At 38.4% G+C, this 13,913-nt stretch overlaps 3 protein-coding genes across 9 annotated transcripts; all 3 read right to left on the bottom strand.

The window, feature by feature from the left end:
- Positions 1-255: 255 nt before the first annotated feature.
- LOC112180891 (beta carbonic anhydrase 5, chloroplastic) lies at positions 256-2,970 on the bottom strand. Of its 6 annotated transcripts, none has more exons than XM_024319469.2 (10): positions 2,813-2,970; positions 2,610-2,719; positions 2,458-2,510; positions 1,802-1,912; positions 1,681-1,729; positions 1,424-1,537; positions 1,286-1,339; positions 877-959; positions 687-792; positions 256-593 (listed from the first exon to the last, which is right to left on the bottom strand). In XM_024319469.2, exons 1-10 carry the CDS (start codon positions 2,826-2,828, stop codon positions 390-392), a joined length of 900 nt encoding a protein of 299 aa, XP_024175237.1. In that variant the 5' UTR covers positions 2,829-2,970; the 3' UTR covers positions 256-389. The 6 variants fall into 6 exon arrangements, with proteins under 6 accessions (XP_024175237.1, XP_024175235.1, XP_024175236.1 ...); XM_024319467.2 differs by having other exon boundaries at positions 1,802-1,915; positions 2,813-2,969; XM_024319468.2 differs by having other exon boundaries at positions 687-789; positions 1,802-1,915; positions 2,813-2,969.
- Positions 2,971-5,840: 2,870 nt separating this feature from the next.
- LOC112180759 (transcription factor bHLH106) lies at positions 5,841-7,422 on the bottom strand. Its single transcript, XM_024319328.2, has 2 exons — positions 6,649-7,422; positions 5,841-6,556 (listed from the first exon to the last, which is right to left on the bottom strand). The coding sequence occupies exons 1-2, from the start codon at positions 6,865-6,867 to the stop codon at positions 6,131-6,133; spliced, it is 645 nt and encodes a 214-aa protein (XP_024175096.1). The 5' UTR covers positions 6,868-7,422; the 3' UTR covers positions 5,841-6,130.
- A 2,318-nt stretch (positions 7,423-9,740) lies between these two features.
- On the bottom strand, positions 9,741-13,246 carry LOC112180873 (histone-lysine N-methyltransferase NSD3). Of its 2 annotated transcripts, none has more exons than XM_024319444.2 (9): positions 13,099-13,246; positions 11,872-12,006; positions 11,638-11,729; positions 11,515-11,557; positions 11,334-11,390; positions 11,183-11,237; positions 10,675-10,745; positions 10,166-10,411; positions 9,741-10,078 (listed from the first exon to the last, which is right to left on the bottom strand). In XM_024319444.2, the coding sequence occupies exons 2-8, from the start codon at positions 11,974-11,976 to the stop codon at positions 10,181-10,183; spliced, it is 654 nt and encodes a 217-aa protein (XP_024175212.1). In that variant the 5' UTR covers positions 11,977-12,006; positions 13,099-13,246; the 3' UTR covers positions 9,741-10,078; positions 10,166-10,180. The 2 variants fall into 2 exon arrangements, with proteins under 2 accessions (XP_024175212.1, XP_024175211.1); XM_024319443.2 differs by having other exon boundaries at positions 9,746-10,078; positions 11,872-12,009.
- Between the last annotated feature and the right edge of the window lie 667 nt (positions 13,247-13,913).

Below are 13,913 nucleotides of genomic sequence, written 5' to 3'. Positions count from 1 at the left end.
TCAAAAATATGAATTTAGAAATGAAGGAGAATGTAGTAATTGCCTACGTAATTTTCTTTTTCTTGATGGCCAAAACAATGCAATAACTAACATTAGTTAATGCTTCGTTATAATTTTTCGTCTCATGGTTTGATTGTTTCGTCTCATGGTGTAAATCACTGCAAAAGGTTTAAATTAAAAAGCGTGCTTGCTAGTGTTATTGTTCATCTCAATTCCCGGTTTATCTGGTTGTAGTCTCATGGAGGCCGAAATATCTATCCTTGCCCTACTTTATTTGGCCCTTTCACACATAAATTGAAATGAATTACAGGATTAGGAAATTGTCTGTAGTTTGTAACTCCTAACACTAACTTTACAGAGACGTTTAAATAGAAGAAGCAAGAAATGGATCAGAACCAACGTTCTCGATCTTTAACCAAGTACTGTTTGTCCCCTAGGGTACTGTTGTTACCATTTACATCAAGTGTCCATTTATCAAATGCACAATTCAAGAAATCATAGTATCCTCCATGAACAGAGAGCATATTCTTCCCTACTTTGTCTGCTATCCATGGATATGCTAGCAAATTCAATAATGAACGATTGATCGATTCCTGTAGTAGAAAGAAAGCATATAAGGTGCAGTAAGTGGACACAATACATTTTAGGTGTCGACACCAATGAGCCTAGTAAGTGGACAGTAGTACCTTCTCACAGTATCTGCATTGCTGATCAAAGCTAAGGTGCAGCGCATCAGCTTTTGTTCTTAATTTGGCGACTTTAGCATTCACAACCCATCTATGAGTAAAGCTACTGAAAGAAAATGAAGAATTTTGAGACAACTGATCACCTGAGCTAACATGTAAACAAGAGAAAGGAAAGGATTGTTTATCAAACCTTGAATCACCATCATCTTGCATTGTCATGAGAGTCTCAATTCCTGCACAACTACTGTGGCCAATGACGAATATATTCTCAACCTAAAGTCAGCCACGAACATTTCAGTTTTCGAAGAAAGAAAGAAAAGTGAGGTCATCTAGGGAAGATAGTGAAGTGAAATGTGAGTCGCCATGCCAATATTTTCTTTACTATAGAACGTTCTACCAACACAAGACTTCAAGTCCTACAACCTAACTCCCTAAGTACATTTTAGTATCAGTCTCACTTCGTAACCCGACTTATTTACCAGATATTCAATGTGATGATTGGGACAATAAAACTGATATATCCTTGATGAATCACAAATCCAACCTTTACAAGACATATAAATGGATGGCAGAGAGATATATAAGACAAAATCACCTACTTCAAGAGTATTTACTGCAAACTCGAGGGCTGCATTAGTCTCTGATGCACCATTCTACAAAAGACAAACGTTGATCTTAAGGAGTTGTTGGTGCATATATTTAGGTACTAGGAATAGTAAACACAGAAGAGCGAATACCTCAAAGGGGGGAACAAGGTTTGCTACATTTCTAATCATAAACGCCTCTCCAGGTTGAAAGCCTAGGATGTTAGAGGGGCATACTCTAGAGTCTGCACAAGCAATCACCATAAACTGTATTTGAACTTGTAAGTGTCATATATATGAAGTAATTGTTTCATTTACAAGAGGATGAATCAGAACAGGAAAACAGGTACTTGAACAATATATGTAACAGAAGGTAAAAAATTTACGAGTACACAAAACAAAATAATTACCTTAGGATCTTGAACTTGAGCCAGATTTTGGAAATGCTCCGACTCTTTCCTGTCCGAAAGCATAGGTTACTTTACGGATCAATATGTAAAGAAATTCTGTTGGACTCTAACTGCTACTTACAAAAATTTGTGCTTCTTAAAACTGAGAAACCTATCCTTCATTTCACTAAAGTTGGGCCCATTCTTAGCTTTTGACACATCACTCAAAGCCTCCACTCTTACAACTGGATGTCTTCTACACAAGGAAAGCAAGGAGATCATAGAAGTTATTTTGGAATCTCTTGGCAGTACCATTTAATATCCTTTAACACAAGATTGCACCATGAATTCATAATGCGAAAAAAACAAGGACACTTATGATAAAAGTGCCGTTCTCACAATTCAAACTCCATTTATACTTGCATCGGAAATGGATTTGCAATAGTTATACATAAAGAATCTTTGTGCATACATTATTTTCTCTATTATCAATTTTACATCCCAAGTATACATGGATTGCAATGGTCTAGACAATCAAGCAATATCACCTCTATACAATTAGCTAAACCCAATAATCGAAGACACTGAATCCAAATGGCGGAGTTGTTTAGGACATCCGCCTTGAGACAATTAAACTAACCTTGGTAAGATTAAAGCAACGAAAGCAAGCAACTTTAAGATGAAACAAGGTAAGATAGTATAAACTGATAATCCAATCGACAGAGTGGGCAAAAAAGCTGATTTCAGGATCACAATCATAGCAAGTACTGAGAATTCAGAGGTATACATGATACTTACTTGATTTCATGCAGTAATCCTACTTGGACTTCTTCAGCTTGTGCCAAATTTCTCTAGGATTCATATGGATATAGAAAAATCTGGGTATTAGATCAAACAAAACATCTTTTATCATAAAAAAGGGATGATGATCAGGAGCTTGAAAGAAGTACCTGGTTTGAACCAGAGGAGTGTCTATGAACACCCAGATGGGTATTAGTTAAACCAGGTCTTAGAAAACTTAGAGCTGCCACTGTTGGAGCAATCCGAGAAGCTTGTTGGCCTGAAATGAAGAGAAAAAAAATCAACTTTGAAATAAAAAAACACAGAAGCTTTGTGAAGCACCGAGCTCCAATTGGTTGGGAATATAACTTACGGATTGGCCAGACCATTTCTCTTCCCGCCTTCAAGTGGTCGATGAGTTTTAGCAGTATTAATAATATATATATACTTCAAGATACCATTTTCTTTTTCATTTCTTTTTTTGAGGAGGAAGAAGAAAAAAATAGTAGGGGATTCATTCAATGAAACGTGAGTACAATAAAGAAAGAAAAAGGCATTGATCTTATCCAATGCCACCGATATCATATCATATCATTATCAGTAATAATAGTCTTCCAGAATTCCAGATCACTTGGAACATGCGAGAGATGGGCCCCCACTCGACCCAAATACATCATTTTCGCTTTTGCGAAGAAGAAGCAAGACACTGATCCCAGCAGCTCATCACAAAAGTTCTGGATCGTTGACCAAGTCAATGGCCCATTTGCCAAACGTCCAATTCAAGAAATAATAGTGAAAAACTGAAAACAACGCAAGTATTTATTTTCCATCCTTGTTCTTGCATGTATAGGATCAGAGCCGGTCCTGACAGACAGGGCCGGATTCACATAGAACCCAGATTAGGCACTTGTCTAGATTGAGTTTTTGAGTTTACACTGATTTGGTGTAGGCAAGGTATGTGAAAATGGCAGAAATTGGACAAAATCAAAGCAAAACAAGGTGAATTGGGGAAGAAAATTGTAGAAAGTGGGCAAAAACATGGCAAAATCTTCATAATTGCCTCAAGAATCTATAGATTCCCTCTAATTTTCCTCTCTTCCCCTCCTGCCATTGTCTTGCCTTACCTAGAAAATTTTTTTGGCTCCGCTCCTGCTAACAGACCTTTTAGAGGCCTAAGGCGAATAACTAAAATGTGGCCACACGTAAAATAATCATATAATCGAACAAATTTTATATCGGGTTTTTGTCTATTTACCCCATTTTTAGAGATTTTTTTCCCACTTACCACATTAAGTTTTTTTAATTCTCTCTTACCCAAAACAGTTCTTCCTTAATACCTCATTAAGATTTTTGTTTTGTTTTTTATTTATTTTTAATATCATTTTACCCTCACCCCTTTGTTGCTTAGAGAGAGGGGAAAAAAAGAGAGAAACCATATGGGACTTCGTCGGAGCCCCGTCATCGGTCGCCGGAATCCAGCCAACTTTCGTCGGATTCTTGTCTTCGGATTCCGATCACTGGCCATAGGATTTTTGAAACCTTACCAGAAAGGTTTATTGCCCCCAATAGACATCTATTACCCCCCAATAGAGGGGCAATAGAGCTCTATTGCCTCCCAATAGACGTCTATTGCCCCGCAATAGAACTTTCGGTTGCCGGAATGGGAACTAATTTTCCTAAAATTAGACAAACAAAATTTTGATTAAAGAAAAAAAAGAAGAGATATATCAATTCAAAACGTCTATTGCTTTCCAATAGATGTCTATTGCCCCCCCCCAAAAAAAATAGACATTCAAAACTTTTTTTTTTCTTTCCTTCTGTCCCATTACTTAAAAAAAAAAAATGATTTGGGCACCCAGAGAAAAGCTCTAGGCACGCAATCGGAGTTCAACCGTGAGACGTGAATGACGGCACCATCGACGACGCCGCCAATCTTCTCACCACCACCAGTAAATTTCGATCATCTCCAATCTCGGCATCCGTCTGCAAAGCTTCGCGCGTCCACCTGAAACAAGGTGATGGACTGTGTACGTGGTTTCAGGGAACTGGTCTAAGATCAAGGAACATTCGCAATCTGAGCCTCCGTTGTGGAGCTGACCGGAATTGGAGGCATTGGGTTCAGATTCGGGGCTGGGCCTTGTCGATTGGAATAAGAGGAGTGAGGGAATGGAACTCGATTTCGAATCTGATCTCGACGGCGGTGACCGGAGTTCATGAGCGAACTGCGACAAATTCTCTCTCAACTCGACGGCGTACTCCTCCGGAGTTCGAGCTATTCGCCAGCGTCGTCATCGGTAACCTCTCTTGCTGGAGGTGGAGTTGTGATTCCGAAGGATATGGGAAGCAGTCCGACAAGGATCTATGATGACAGAGTTCGGGTTTAGGGCCGCGCCGGAGATGGAGGTCGGGGAGAGAAAGAGAGAGGGGAAAGAGAAAGAGAAACCGGCAGCGTGGAGAGCGGAGAGCAGAGAGAGAGAGAGAGAGAGAGAAAAGAGTGGCGTGGATGTAATTTCTTAATTATACTAAGGGCAAAATTGTCATTTAATTATAAACAGGGTAAGTGGGAATAAAAATCTGTTGCTGGGGTAAGTGGGATAATTTTGTCCAATTTTAGTGCTTTGGGTCAAGGACCCTTATATATATATATCTATACTATTATTAAGGGAGGATGCTTTATTAGCCAAAACTGAAAATTTTGACAGATTTAACCCTGAATGATTAAAAAACTTTGAGAGTAAATTAAATCACAAGGATAAATAGGACAATTATAAAATAGATTTTTATTAAGAAGATTAAAAATAAATGATTCCACAATTCCTATTTTTCTCTCCCACTATTTTCTCTCTACAATAACTACCAATGAATCTATTTCTTCTACAATAACTATCCACTTTTTTTTTTTTTTAAACGAAAATTTTTCATACACATGTAGAGCATGTGATTACAGACTAGTATATATAACTTAAAAACATTAATAGTAATTAAATATATATAATTATACAACGTGTATATATATATATATATATATATATATATATATAATTTAAAATTTAAAAATTGGCAAAGGCCTGCCAGAGAGCGGTGGCCTGAAGCGGCTGCCTCAGGCAGTAGCCCTCAAGGCCGGCCTTGTATAGGATCCATTGATTCCTGTAATGGAATAAAGATTTATGAATAGTGTTGAGACTTGGAGTCTCAGTATATAAGGTTTATGACCTAAAGATGAGATTAACTGTTAGAGTTGTTGAGAGGATCATCAAAGTTTCTTGGCATTACCATATTCACATTTATTTTTTTAGAGAATTGAATTGAACATATATTAACTACTAATTAAGGCGGCTGCTTGCAACAATTACAAAAACAAACTTATAATTTTATAAACCAACGGAAACAAGTAGAAAAACACCATTTTTATATATGTTAACACAAGATTACATTAGTTCATACATAATTCATAAAGTAGTGTCCACTCCTATCTAATTTCATCAAGTAACCCAACTCCAATATAACACCATCCCAAATTTTCTTTGCTAAACCCTAAACCCTCAAATACATAATCCAAACAGTTTGATTCTTTTACCCCCCCCCCCAAGTCCTAACATTGTTTGACAGACTAAATTAAGAACTTCAAACTACGTACACACTCGTGGTTATGTTTCTATACACCAACCCATTATTACATGTGCTTTCCTTTCTAAACCGACCTGTAAAACCGAGCCCGCTTCCCCAATAGACCGACCCGGGAACCGAAGGCTCGATTCTCCACCACCGCTTTCAAAGCCACCTTCAAATCCTTCACCTCCTCCTCCCCGCCGCCGCCACCAGTCCGCTTCATCACCACCACACTCTTAGTCCTTCCACCGACCGTCACCATCTCGGCCTTAACAGGCGTGACCCGAACCGACCGGATCGCCTGGACCAAGTCCCGGTTCAGACCCGGCCTATCCTCGCAGCAAAGCGTCGCCTTCAAAAGCCCTTCGCCGTAGTAACTCACACTCGCCTCGTCCAACTCCCCGGGAAAAGGCGACGAGTCTCCCTCCTGTCGCGCCAGCTCATCAGCCCGCCACTTCAAGTCCTTCACGTGTTGCACCACCTCCGCCAGCAGCGACGCCTTGTCCGTCTGCCCATGCAGAAGTCAAAAATTATCATAACACCCTCGCATGATAGGTTAGCGAATATATATGCATGACAAACTAGTGAACTACTACTTACTCTGGCGGTGCTGGGAAGGAGAGAACGGAGGGTGGAGAGGTGGGTGTTGATACGCTGCCTGCGCCGCCTCTCGGCTTCCTTGTGGCTCAGGGAAGCAGCTGAGCTCGTGACGGAATCTGCACCGTCCTTCATGTTGACCACCGACGGCGACCAGGAGGAGGGGAAGTTGTATCCCCTGTGATATTTTCGCTCCAACAACAACTCATTGAAAGAAAGCATTCTCTCTCTCTCTCTCTCTCTCTCTCTTTCTTCACAATTTTCTGAATTGAAATGATGGAACTGAGATAATTATGTAATGAACAAGCTGAGTGTGTGTGAGAGTACTGAGAGCTAGGAAGCGTACGTTTGAAGAAGAAGAAGAGGGAGTTGGAGTTAAAGTGGGGAGGTAAAAAGGCAGGCAGAGTCTCACAATGGCTCTATGTAGTTCGTAGTTCGTACTACTGAGCCCTTTTTTTTTTACCGGTGGTACTGACACGTTGTGGTGATAAGGTAAAAGATGGTGAAACGAGAACCGAGGCGGGAGTTGAAAGTTGAAAGGGTGATATTCTGGAGAGGAGACCGAGGGAATATTGTTGAAGGAATCGGTGCAGGAATTCTTGGTCAAAAGTCATTTTTCTAGCGACTCACATGCTGTTGATTTGTTTTTTTACTCGCAACTGGCCAAATATGGTTGATGTAAGGTCGAAGATGTGGTGAAAGGTTGAAGATGGGTGGTGATGATAACGAGACTAGTTTACTTCGACGGCGGAGAGAACAGAATCAAAGGTGGTGGACTGGTGGTGATGATTAGCCGACAACCTCTTTTACCCGTGTTCTATCTTCTTAACTTCTTTTTCCTTTTTGCTTTTTCTTTGCTCATTTTTCACTTTCACCTTTCCCTCTTCTGTCTAATGGATCTTCTGCTGTAGCAGAGGTATATAGTAACTAGTAACTAAGGGACTGAGTGAGTGATTCCTAAATAGAATTCCAAAGTTCAAAACCCATGTGAGTATTATGATGTTTGCCCAGTTCATTACATGCTTTGTTCTTTTCACTAGCTAATTTGAAGAAGCGGATAACGTTACCTAACTTTTACTCTTGTCACTCATGTAACAAGGTTCAAGATGTTTCATCCTACCGATCTGAGCTATCTTACTTGATGAGAAATTAAGCAATCTAATTGAGAGATTCGAGACTTAAATTAGTATAATTATATTCCTTTCTGAAATGGTGGATGAAGTTCTCGCCCTCAAATCTCACTCTCCCATAAAAAAAAACATTTTTTTTTTCTTTTGTTGATTGAGTACTACGGGAATGAGATTAATGGACTCAATCAAATAATTGCTATTTATCTCTTAGCTAGCTTCTAGAAAAGATTTTTATTAAAACGAGAGATATCTTACTTTAATATAATTCAATATTAGAGAATTAAAAAGAAATCGTTTATCGTAAATAGAAAGAGAAAAAAAGAAGAAGGAGGAATTGTTTATCCATATTTATCTCAATGGAAAATGCCAAATAACTGTTCAAAATTTGAATGTATTCTTTTTTTCTTTTTTTTGATAAAGATTTGAATAAATACGAGCCGGTAAAATTCATCCTCCCTTAGTTTCCCGCCTTCTAGAGTTCTAGATGAAAAAGATAAAAGGTAAAACACACTTTGTCTCCCTAATTTGCTCTCTGTTGTCTGTCCTCTCCTATCTTATGGCGCTATCAATGTCTCCTTCTCTTGCCTAGTTTTAACTTCTTCTTCTTTCGGCCAATACTAAAACGTGTCCACACTCCACAAGCCCATAGAGATTAAAATTTTCACAAACAATAAATTTCCTCATGCGTAATAGGGTTAATTTCCTTCTTCTGCATAACAATCAAAATATCATAATTTACTCCCTAAATTAAGTTCATTCCTTGTTGCAAGCAATTCAGACCCCTCCCGGATTTTTGTGAAGTATTATGTCAATGCATACCCGGTTTTGACACACTAGTTAAGGCCTCAAGGTTGCCATTACCAGTCCCCGAAGTCCTCCGGGGCCTATAATTGCACCAAAAACATGTCCACTGTGCTCTCCTGCTCTTGTTGTTTATGACAATTGCAAATTTGGAACGCATAACAAACGTAAAGGCCGAATTATTCATTAGTGAAGATGTTGGGAGGGTCCCCTAACATGGCAATGCCAGAAAACGTTAAAGGCGCATTAGAGATCCATCAACATCCCATATCAGTAGTGTTGCAGAATTGGACGGAGAAGAAGAGCTAGCTGATTCGATTCAGTTCAGAGATTATTAGTAATTTGTACTCTACTCTACTGTTTGTAATTGCTGGCCCAGTTACAATTATAACAGTATTATTGTTGCTTGGCCTAAATATATATACGGATCCACTGTCTCATGAGGATGACATTTCCACACTGCAATTGGCATGTTCCTACATACCTGTAGCCTCATCAAGAATGGTCCATAATCAACTAGGATCAGCAGCACAGTATGGCCATAGAGACCCCTATAGTACATTAGTACCATTGGTGGTTTCCACCAACCATTCGAGACCATGCCAATACTGCTTCTGGCTTCTGGCTTCTGCTTGGGGAAGTTGGACCACACCCTAAAGTACTGGCCTTTGTTTTAACCCCATTGTAGCTATTGGCAGGGACTACTGCTCAGTCCCCATGACAAGACAAAGCCTAAAGGCATGCTTGAACTATGAAGCAAACAATAATATACATAACACCAAGATTTTAGCAGTTAAAAAAAACATCCTAGATCCCCCATAACACGAAAAATGATATCTTGCCCTAAAATCCATCAGCAGTTTGATTATATGGAGCCGACAAATTTACTCACCTTTATGTCATGGCTTACTGATCTTGAATGGAGCTTGACTGCAAGACATACCCTTCTGAGCGAGGATGAAAGCTGGACTTGGTAATAAATTAATTTGCCGATAACAAGCTGAGGCTTGATGGCCCATTCGACAAGGCATGGCACCTTGGCGAACATGCACTCTCAAGGACAAGCTGACATGACAATAGAAAAATGGCCAGCAAAAGGAGTGCTTTTTCTTTCATAACATTTGTATTGATAGAATTAACATTTGGTTCTAGCATTCATTGCTCAAGTCGTTAAGATTTATAGTTCGAATCCCTTTTCCATAGTGCCAAATATATATATTAAAGTTATCGTCTTTAAATTTCTCAATAGTTTCAAAATGAGCAGAGCACAAGCTACAAAACCCACTAGACATTGCAGCCACCCAAACAATCAAAAAAGGAGCAAAACCACCTCGATGAGAACGATTAAGCATACCTTGTTGGGTGGTCTTAGGGCAGAAACCTCTATATATACATGAATTATGCAACTCTTGCATCAAAAGCTAGCAGCTAGTACCCCAGTCTGGGTTGTTCTTGGGCCAAGTTTAAAGCGATTGTATATGGTACTAGATTTTAATCAAAAGCTGCACAGAGAGGAAATAAATATAAGGAAAACTGAAAACTGAAAATTTGTAATGGAAGATTGATACAAACAGCAAGAGGCTTGATACCTGTGATTCAGAGACTCAAACCCGGCCATTTTTGTGGTAAGGAGACCCTGAAGGGGCAATGAGGCCAAGATTTTGCATCACTCTTAATCTTCGGGCACCTGCCTCTGTCAATACTTCTGCCTGGATACTTAATCCATGTTCTTTGGCATTCTTCAGCAACCCATCTTGCTTTATGGGTTTACCATTTGCTTTATCCTCAACCTTCTTTCCTTGCTTCTGTAATCTTGGAGAACTCCTTATCCTTGCCTAATAGCAGATTTACAGAGGCAATGTGAACACATGTCATCACATAAACATGTACATGGACCAACTCAAAAACTCATAGGAAATCCAGTTTTAAATGAAAAAGTCTGCTTAGAATGCTTCATTTTTTACTTTTTATTAGATTCTGAATGATATTCTGACAACCAGGTCTATATTTTTAAGCATCAGTAGTCTACAACCAGGTACCCATATGTGACGTTAAAAAGCAATTTAAAGAGTAAGAATGATTCAAAATCAAAACTTACAAAGTCTGATTCCTCTGCTTTCGGATCTTCCACTGCATGATTAGCATCGGACAGGTTTCTAGAAGCATCAACTGTCACATATCCGCTCCATAATATAAACATATTGACCAGTATAATAATCTATAATTTTAACAGTTCATCACTTTCTGTTTAGGCACAATGTTTAAATTTTAGTAAATAGTAAATTTGCTGCAATAAGAGTAAAAGTAAAAAGTTTTGAGCTGTGACATCTGCTCATACAAAAACAGGGTATATAATGGGCATGGAAACCCCATGATTATGCAACACCATGTGCCAAGAGCGAGTAAAGCTCAAACGGTACTGGTGCACTGTGTAAATTAACAAAAGCAGGAAGTTCAAAACATCAAGTAAATTGTAACTTGTAAGTTCCTATTCCATTAAGATATTCTCAACATAACAAGACTATAAGTTCCTGTAAGACTATAAGACTATAATATTCTCAATATTATGCAATAATTTTTTTGACAAGTGTATTCAGTTGACTGACCTTTAGATTTGAATCCTTGCTTCTTTGATCTACCTGATTTCATGTGATAAGCATCCTGTAGCCATGTTCAAAGGATATAGGAGAAATTATTAACTAAGCACATGATTGCATTCCTACCTAAGAGGAGCAGAATCTCGTCAAAGAAAAGTACCTGCTCCAGAGCTTTGAGAAAAATCTCTCTACAGGAACCGTTATTCTGCTCGAGAATCTGACAGTAGAATAATTTAAACAATATGATCAGGCATAAAGCATAGTATCAGAATCCGGGGAAAGGCAACACTGGAATACATAGAAGCAGTTCAACGAGAATCTAGTATCAATTCAAAACATACTATTTCAAAATCAGAAGAACATTTTTGAGGGTCCACATACAAGCTGCAAGAACATACAGAGAAAAGTTATGTATAATTAAATATGAACAAAGACAAAACAACTGACTGGACAAAAGCACTCACAATTTATAGCTTCCATAAAGCCGAACAGGAACTTCCCCTGATGATGTTTTGAGGGGCTTGTTGTTCCCACTCACAGCATTTTCATTAACAACCTATGATATAAACAAGCCGAAAAGGAGATGATCCTTTGCCATGACTAAGTGAAAATTTTATTTGAGTTCAAGGTTCAGCAGATGCAATTAAACAGCTTGATTCCCAACAACCAGAAAATAAAGAATTTTAAATTTCAAATACCTGTGCAGGCCACCATGAGCCTCCATTGGTCTCCACCCATATGAGATCTGCCACCTTGACTTCCCTTCCTGTATGATTACCAGCAACACCATATCCATTTTCCATTTTTCACAACTTTTCCCAGTTGCAAGATGTCTGCTGTTCAATATCAAAACAAACACATTAAGAGTAATTTCTTCTGTTGCAAACCTCTACAGATTGTAAAAAAGCAGAAATAAAATGAATACATTTCATTTCATACAATTTCTGCACAAACAATGCATTGCTGCACTTTGTTTTTCAGGTCATAGTCTTTCTTATTTCTTCCTTCTTATTCATTATTCTAGTGAAGTTTCAACTAACCTCTTTGGTTCTAAGAGTAGTGTTAGTCTATAACTCTGCAAAACAATATTGCAGTCTTCAGATCAAACATTCTTTCTTTGTTCCTTCTTCGAATCTTCATATATGTGCATCGCATTGTTATTATCAACTCATTAGTATGAAATTTACCGGTTATTTATTTCCAAATTATACCAGAGAGATGAACCTTAAAGTTTTACAGAAACACAAAAGGCAAGAAGGGGTGAAGGGCAGCCCCAAGGTGGATCAATAGGATGACGATAAAGTGTTAGCACCATAGAGCATGACACAAGGAAGACAAATTCCGAGCACACATAACAGCTCAATACATCTTTCTGTCCCTTAACGCGGTATGATTGTCTTATAAACCAGTGTCTGCCTTTCGATTTATGGAGTAATCATATACTGAAAGCACCAAGAACCCCCTAGACCTGTTTTTTTCTTAGGAAAGCATGGCGCTTTATATCATATTAACAAGACTTTTAAATTTCGAGTTCTTATCACTAACCATCAACTTTATGTAGAAACAACATTCTTGTCTTACCTTTGCTAAAATGTAAGTAGCTCTACATTTTAACATTCCATTGCCCAATCTGAAAGTTTCAACCCCACATAAGATAACAAAGATAAGATTGCCATTCCTCAATCAAAGAAAACAAAAAGATTAAAGGTCTAGCCTTTTTTACTGCTACTAACTTAGAAAGTATTAACACTTATAGCAAAGCCACCTTTTGTATAGATTCTCCTACATTTTCTCAGCAATCAAACAGCACAAACACAACTCAAACCAATATAAGAAAACAACCCACATTTGACAAAGACCAGAACTATTCAAGAAACAAATAACAAATGAAAAAAAAAAGAGAGAGCAGATTTTGGATCACTTACAGTAAATGATCAAGAGAAAGAGAGAGGGTGGGATGGTGGGATTGAATCAGTTGAACCAGATAAGCTGAAAATGAGAGGTTCAGACAATGATGGTTTCGAGTGCAGGCGCCATGGGTGGTGTGTGTCTTGGGAGTTGAAACGAGCTGCTTTATTGGACTTCCTTTCTAAAGCGCGGCTAACTTTTGCGTTTTGTAATACTGTTGGTTTTTGGAAATCAATAATTAAGGTCCTTAACCATGACTTTTCATTTTCTGATTCAAAGTTTGATCATCACATCAGGTGAATTGTTTCTTCATTTCAAATTTGCCCAATTCTATACTTTCATTTAAGAGATTTCTTAGAACGGCATAGTTTTTTTATTTTATTTTATTTATAGTCGATGATTGTATTAGATCTAAACGATTAAACAAAATAAAAGAGATACATAAGACCCCAGAAAAAGAGGCACATAAGTCCAGCAAAGGAGGCACAAAAGTCCAGCAAACATAAAATAAAGCCCATAATGGGCCTAACCTAGATATAAGACAAAATTCCAAATGAAAACTTGCAAACCCTAATCCTATCAAACAGCCACCAAGATAAAAATCGCTGTTGTAGAAGTACATTGCCAATTCCATTCCAATTCTTGAATGGAAGCCACCACCGTAGAATCATATCGTGTCACCTCCTCCATCAGTTGGAACACACGCAGGGCTCAAGAACGCCTAAGAAAAACAAAGTAACCGTAGAGGGTGTGATTTTCGAAGCAATCTGGATAGCCTGTTTAAAGTAGACACAAATCCGCCAACAGACGAAAGCTTGCCTAGATGTGGTAA

The sequence above is a fragment of the Rosa chinensis genome, chromosome 7 (genome assembly GCF_002994745.2).
Source record: "Rosa chinensis cultivar Old Blush chromosome 7, RchiOBHm-V2, whole genome shotgun sequence".
Taxonomy (NCBI): Eukaryota; Viridiplantae; Streptophyta; class Magnoliopsida; order Rosales; family Rosaceae; genus Rosa; species Rosa chinensis.
The sequence above is the reverse complement of the archived record's forward strand: the minus strand, read 5'-3'. Positions and strand labels throughout refer to the sequence as shown.